This window comes from Marmota flaviventris, chromosome 9, assembly GCF_047511675.1.
Source record: "Marmota flaviventris isolate mMarFla1 chromosome 9, mMarFla1.hap1, whole genome shotgun sequence".
Taxonomy (NCBI): Eukaryota; Metazoa; Chordata; class Mammalia; order Rodentia; family Sciuridae; genus Marmota; species Marmota flaviventris.
The window spans coordinates 16,147,034-16,155,061 of NC_092506.1; the positions used below are offsets into that span (position 1 = coordinate 16,147,034).

The 8,028-nt window shown below is 33.6% G+C and overlaps 1 protein-coding gene across 1 annotated transcript; it reads right to left on the bottom strand.

Moving 5' to 3' along the window:
* Positions 1–2,724: 2,724 nt before the first annotated feature.
* Positions 2,725–3,762, bottom strand: LOC139706958 (olfactory receptor 5T7-like). Its single transcript, XM_071616939.1, has one exon. It carries the CDS (start codon positions 3,673–3,675, stop codon positions 2,725–2,727), a length of 951 nt encoding a protein of 316 aa, XP_071473040.1. The 5' UTR covers positions 3,676–3,762.
* Positions 3,763–8,028: the final 4,266 nt, after the last annotated feature.

Sequence of the window (8,028 nt, forward strand, 5' to 3'; positions counted from 1 at the left end):
ATTTTTTTCCTTGTAAAATCTTTGTTTGTTTGGTTTGGTTTGGCTCTCTTATTCTTATTTCTTGAGATATACTGGTAGGATGTTTGAGTTCTATTTTGTTTTTGTTGTTGTTGTTGTAGGTATTGCTTGGCATAAACTTACCCTTTCACATTGATTTTCCATATCTCATTGTTTGTATTTTGTATGTTGTATCTGCCTCTGAATTTATTTCATGAAACATTGTAAGTTTTGTTCATGAGTTCTCCATTGATTCATTATTTTTTCCAAGATAGATTATTCCACTTTCAAGTAATTTTACAGTGACCAAAGTATCTCTTTCTAGTGATTTCTGGTTTTCCTGTATTAGGCTGAAAAAGATTATATGGTTTAAATTAAAACATTTGTTCATACTTGTCTGTGATTGGTCACGTAATGCATTCTGCTGAGTATGCAATGTGCTGATGACATAGATATGCAGTATCTAAGGGTTGGATGGAATTTTCTGTAGATGTCTATTGGGTCTGTTTTGTGTAAGGAGAAATTTAAAACTTGTTTCTTCACTAATTTTCACTCTGTTTAATATATCTATAGCTGAAAGTGGAATAATAAAATCTCATAGTATTATTTTATTATAGTATCGTTATCTCCAAAGGAAAAAAGAGACACCGTAATCTTCATATAATATTTATGTATTTGGGTGCTTTGATTTTGCATACAAATATTTGCAATTTTATTACCTTTAGCTAAATTGACCCATTTATCATTTTATAATTATCCTTTTGTGTTTTTGTTGCTTCTTATTTTAACTTCATTTTATCTGATATAAATATGGCTACTTTTTTTCTCTTGTGGAGTTAATCTGCATGGGATATCTTACTTTATTGCTCAATATCCATGCAACATTACTTAGATATAAAATCAACCCCTTGAAAGAAACACATAGTAGTTTCTTGGATTTTTAATGCATTTATACACTCTACATCTTTTAATTGGAAAATTTAATCCATTTACATCTATTATAATTAGCATAGGGACTTCACCTCCATGTCGCATATAAGTGATGGATGGGCAAGAATCAGATCAAGCAGGGTGAACACAGTCATCTTATCCCAATCTCTATCCTCCCTTCATACATCCAGTGAAAAACATTGGGTAACTTTCTGTTGGTTTTCTTATTTTCTATTTTCATAGGTGTTTAAATATATTTTCATGTAAATTACTCTGATATAAATTTATAAATATTCAATATTTATAAAATATTCATCTTCATCTGGGGGAATTATCATTATAATTGAGATACACTTACTTATGTGTAAAAAGTAAGATATTCCGTATTGTCTGATACAGTGTTATTTAAATGTATTAATCCCATTTAAGAAAATATATTTTAGTTGTACTCTCTATAATAAGCTTAATGTCCTACTGAAATTAAGGAAAAAGGGAAGCCTAGAGAGAGGAAATGGGATTACAAAATAGTTTATGAACCATAAAGGAAGATGAAGAGATAAAGGAAAAACTATCACTGAAACAACTTTAATGGAGACATATCTGTGTAATGAAAACTTGATGTGTTGGAGGCAGGGTTAAAGATGAGCACAGTATAGATCTTAGAATGTTCTTTATTGTACCTGGGCACAAAGGAGGCACAGCATCTTCCAAAGCTTCTCAGAGTGGTGGAATCAAGGAGAAAAGAGCTGAAGCTAAACAGGGCCAGATCTTTAGGAATCTTCTTGTTAGATGTATGCTCAGTTCTGCCCAAAACAAAATATTTCATACTCTTCTACCTTACTCTCTGAATTGTGCTTTTCTTTTATTATTCTTTTATTCAAGTATAATTTTGAAAACTGCTAATGTCTACATCAATAGTCTGTGAGGCATTAAAGAATGGCTTCATGTCTATGCTATGGAAGACAAAAATTAAAAAAAAAAAAAAAGAAATTCAGCAGGGTGCCTTAGCACACACCCTTGTAATCCCAGCAGCTCTGGAAGCTGAGGCATGAGGTTTGCCACTTCAAATCCAGCCTCAATGAAAGCAAGGCACTAAGCAACTCAGTGAGATCTGTCTCTAAATAAAATACAAATTAAGGCTTGGGATGTGGCTCAGTGGTCAAGTGTCCCTGAGATCAATTCCCAGTACCGTCCCCAACCCTCTCCCCCCCAAAAAAGAAATTTAACTTCACCAATCATTCCATTGGTGTGCATCTGGAATGTGAGCATGTTATCTTTGGTGTGTAAACCACAGGCTGAATAAATTGTTGCATAGAGATAAGGGTAGAGGAGATTGCTTTGAACTGCATTCAGGTACCTAGGATTTCATGGAAAAGGTCCTAGGCTTATGAAAATGGTCACCTTTTCTTTGTTTTAACATAGTAATTGATCAAATTGGTTGACATGACAAAATTATACATGAATATATCTAATATAGTTGATACATTAGAATTTAGACAGAAAACAATATAAATAATATTAAAATTACATAAATAAATTCAAGTTTGCCTTGTAATTTTGGACATTTCACTTAGTATCACAGGATGTACATAATTATGTGTATACATATTTAATCATGAATATAGGAAAAATCAAATGAATGATTCCATATTTACAACAACACAAGAAAAAAATGACCATATTTTGTATTTCAAACTTCCACAAATAGGAAAATTACAACAATACCAGGAAACAAAAACTTTGAGGAACTCTTATGATACAGTCAAACGTATAACTTGCAATTTGTTCAATTAATTTCTACTGAGCAAAACAAACTTTATTGATAAGTTGATTACTCCCAAACACTTTCTTCATTGCTGCTTTTATATCTTTGTTCCTTAAACTGTAGATGAGGGGATTCAGCATGGAAATAAATATGGTGTAAAATATCGATACTATCATGTCATGCTCCAAAGCATAGTTGGATGTTGGTCTTACATACATGAATAAACCAGTACTATAAAAAATGGACACTGCAGTTAGATGAGAGCCACAGGTGGAAAAGACTTTCCGCTTCCCTTCAGCAGAACGTATCCTCAGAATAGCCAACAGAATAAAACCATAGGAGATCAGGATGATTAGTATAGTACATATCTCAATAGAGCCAGCAAAGTAGAAGAGCAGAAGCTGATTGGGGCGAGTGTCAGAACAGGAAATTGCAAGGAGAGGAGGGATGTCACAGAAGATGTGGTTGATTATGTTGGATCCACAGAAGGACAGGCTGAAAGTGGCTGTGGTGTGTGTTATAGCGTGCACAATTCCACCAACACAGGAAGCCAAGATGAGTGGCACATAGACCCTGGGTGACATGCTCACTGAATACAGAAGTGGGTTGTAGATGGCCACATAGCGGTCATAAGCCATGACAGCCAAGAGAAAGCACTCTGTGGTTCCACAGGTTACAGCAAAAAACATCTGGGCTGCACAGGCACCAAATGAAATGGTTTTCTCCCTTGACAAAAAGTCGACCAACATATTTGGAGTGATAACAGAGGAATAGCAGGCATCTAGTGAAGACAATACGCCCAGAAAATAGTACATTGGGTTGTGTAGCTGGGAATCCCCAATGACCAGTACAATCAGTCCTAAATTTCCCATGAGAGTAAAAAGGTAAACCCCTAGAAACAGGAGGAAGAAGAAGATCTGCAATTCAGGATTGTCAGTGAAGCCCTTCAACACAAATACAGTTACTTCAGTGACATTCTTCATGCTGAAATCTCATGGAACACACTTGAAGATGATCATAGAGTGACAGCGGACCCTTAGTAAGAAAGAATGAACAGCACCATGACTGGAAGGTACAAGAACTGTGCCTATAGATGTGTATGAATATATTCTTTACAGTGTCTAATTTCTCAGCAGGAAAAGACAATGTGAATCAACTGATCATTTCCATCACTGAGGAATCATTTGGAAGTTATGGTTGTTAACAAAGTAACCAAACTTGTGCCAGTTTCTTTAAATGATCAGGACAAATTGTTATTGTACTGCTTAGTTCCCTTAGCTCTTTCCATATAAAATAACATTAAAGCAAAAATGTATATGTGTGTTGAAAGATGCAGAATTCTGATCCTTTTCCAATATTATATATTATATATATTCAAAAATATATTTAATAAATATGTATTTGATAAGTGTATTTTGAATTTCATATATTCATGAATGTACATTTGATAATTTAATATATATTTGATACATATACATATTTTATATATATATATATTTGATATCTACATACTTGAGATCTTATGTCAGAGCCAAATTTTGGAATAGAATCAGATTTCTACATCTTTCAACAATTGCATTCAATGATTTGAAATAAAACACTCATGTGACTATCTGTATGCTAGTATTTATTTTACATTACTAAAGTAAAAACAAACAGCTTTGTGTTAAAAATATGGTGAATTAGTTTGTTTTTACAGAGTATTCTTTGGAGATAATATGCATTTAATCACACAGGATTATTATATTTTTTTCCTGTACCAACACTTTATAGTCCTGAATTACTCTTTAGAGTAAAAATGCCTGGCGAATTTAGTTATTTGTGAAAAAGAAAAAAAAATTATACACTATCGAAAATTACATTTCCATTTTCTATTCCAGGGGGATTTTGCTTTGAGGAAATTGTTTTCAGCTAAGTTCTTCTTGAGACAGGGATGACACCTATATGCTACAAAAATGTAATATTATTTCAATACATCAATATTAACACATGTTCAAAGGAATCAGTTATTAAGGGAAAACAACTATGATTCTTGAAGATAGTATAAATCAGTTGTAAATTTAAGTCAGATCTACCTCTACAAATCCAGTCTCAATTGATGACAGAAATGGCAAATTATCTTGGGCTTCATCAGCAAATTCTAAATCTGAAAATGAAGAGAGAAATGATAATACCCATTCATTAAACCCTTAGTGCAGAAACATTCTTTTGTGTATGTTATTTCACTTTTTGGACTTTCCCACATAATAATCACCAGAAAAAACATTCAGTGCCTCATCTCCCTCCAGAGTGGATTCAATTGGCCACACTGTTTTCCTGTTTCCTATAATATTTTAACTTCACTGTGTCATTGGACTCTACCCCAAGCAACACCCTTCCCCAGGAAATTAAAGCAAGTCTCAATTTTATGTTTTAGGATTTCTTAAGCCATTAAACCTAAAAGAAATGCTATGAAATAAGTAGCCATCTGAAAAGACTACAAGACTGTGTAGCGGGAATGTGACTTTTACTGTCCTTCTACAATTATATAAACAAAGAAGACCCCACAGAGTGGAAAATGTCCTATTTTCTTACCCTGTGTTGATTCATGATTATCTTTATTTTCAACTATCTTCCTCCATCATCAGCATGAAAGAACACAGGCAGTAAGGAGCACACTTATTGTGTAGTAAACATAGATTCAATATTTTCCACTTTTCCAAGTAGTTTGGATTTAAATTTCTAGGAAGAACTCTTACTGTATTAGACATTAATGAATATAAGAGATCTCTACTGTAAAGAACTGCTTATTACTTCTCCTTTGGTAGCTTAAATGTCTAGTACCAAGTAACAGACTTTCCTTTGATAGCCTAGGTTCTAATGCCCAAAATACCCTTCATAATTTCTGAAATTTTCTCTTACCAAAATATCAGCAAACATAAGCTTGGGTGAATTGTAAATGTGGCAAATTTAAACTGTTTACATCCCCTGAAGGAACTGTTGAGGAAACCCACAGCATATGTCCCAAAGGGAATATGCCCAAATTATCTTCTGTTTCCACGGAGTAGTTTAATGATTCACTCATAACAAAGAGGAAATCATTCTAGCTGAGGGCCAAGCTGATGCTATTTATTCAGTGAATAGTGGTCACCGACTTGTGTTTTAAATATTTTATGTTTTTTTTTCCCTAAATATTGGTGATGTTGAACACACCTTTTGGCCATTTTCTTCATTGCATGAAGTACAGTCAGTTCCTTTGATAATCTGTAAATAAATGATTTTGTAACAATTCAGGTGTGACTTTTTTATTAATTATTTATTTACTTATGTATTTATTTTTGTGGTGCTGGGTATTTAACCCAGGGCCTTTCGTATTCTGGGCTAGTGTTCTACCACTGAGTGTCATCACAGTCCTTCCTTGTATGTTTGAAATATTGTTCACAATAGATTGCACTTTGTAAATATTTCATTTCATACCATTTTGTCACTTGCCTTTTCACTGTGCTGATTGCTTCTTTGTCTGGTAGAAGATTTTTAGTTGCATATAGTCTCACTCAACTTTTCTTTTTTGCTCAACTCTGATATGGCCACCAAGAAATTATGGCCATTTTGTTTTTGAGGGTTTTTTTGTTTGTTTGTTTTTGTATTTTTTAGGACTTAGGTTTAAATATTTAATTCATTTTAAGTTGATATACCTATATGGTATCATTGGAAAGTCTGACTACATTATTTTGCATGTGGATATTTAGATACACTAAAACCATTTGTTGAGGATACTATGTTTTGCCAAACCTGTGTTCTTGAAATGATTGTTGAATATCAGTGGCCATATGTGCTGACTGTTTCTAGTTTGCTGATGGTGTCTGTTGCCCAAAATCTATTTTTCATTCCAGTACTTTATTTTAAAACTTATTTATTTTTGTTCATAAATCTATTTTTATCTGACACATGAAAACATAAACTTATACATATTAATTGGTTAACATGTAGTGCTTCTATGTTTGTATTCATGATATAATATTTAAATCTGGTTAGATATTTATAGATATATATTTATATATTGTTTCAAATAACATAATGATCTGTTTTTCTACCCACGTTGCCCCAAATTAAAGCATTTCATTGCTTCCTCTGTGCAAATCACATTCCATTATGTACGTATATAGCATACTCTGTATACCTGCATCTGTTGGTGAGCACTTAGGTTGCTTCCAGCTGAAGCTATTGTGAACAGTGGTGCCAATAACACTGGAGTGTAGAAGTCTCTTCAATTTGCTGATTCCATTTCCTTTATATGTGCAAAGCAGAGGGATGACTGGAGATCATTGCAGATTGATATTTTACTTTGCCATAATGCATGTTCTGACAACATTCCACCAACAGAGTGCAATTCTTCCCTTTTGTTTATGTTTTTACCTGAGCTTGTTTTCATTTGTTTTTGTTTTTCATTTGTTTGTTGTTTTTGGTAACCATCCCTTTTAGTCCTTTGAGATGACATTTGATTATGGTTTTGATTTGAATGTCTGTCCCAGGTGATGAGTGATTTGAATAGTTTTTTAATTTTTCGGTTCTACTTTTATGACTTGTTTCCAGAAATGTCAAAGTAGATCTATCATGTATTTCTAGTATGGGTTATTTAGGACTTTTAGCTATTGATTTTTGACATTTTTATAGAGTCAGAACACAAACCCTTTGTCAGAGGCACAGGTTCCTTGTATTTTCTTCCACTGCACAGGTTGTCTCTTTACACTGATGAGCATTTCCTTTACTTTGTAGAAACCTATGTTTTGAAATCATTCTATTTATCTACTTATAATTTTCTTTTATGCCACTGAGGTCTCCTTATGAAATCCTTCCCCATTTCAATGTTCTGAAGTATTTCTCCTACGTATTTTTCTGGTAGTTTCTTGTTTTCAAATCTCCCAATAAAGTCTTTAATAATCCATTTCAAGTTGATTTTAGTAACTAAGGAGGGGGGGGGGACCAGTGTTGTCTTTTGGAATGCAGATATCCACTTCTCCTAGAATTTTTTGTCAAAAAGACTTTTTCCCTAATGTGTGTCCCTAGCACTTCTCTTGAACCTCATGTGGCTTGAGACATAGGAGCTCATTTCTCTCTATCCTGTCCCATTGGACTGAGGATCTGTTTTTAGGCTGATATAGCTCATCTGATTACTGTAGCTTTGTAATGTATTTTGAATCAGGGAGCCTACTGACTTCCTCTTTGCTCTTCTTGGTCATGTTAGCATTGGCTGTTGGGATGTGTGTGTGTGTGTGTGTGTGTGTGTGTGTGTGATTGTGTGTGTGTTTCTGTATAAATCTTGGGCAACATTTTCTAGTTCTGTGAATCAGTATGGT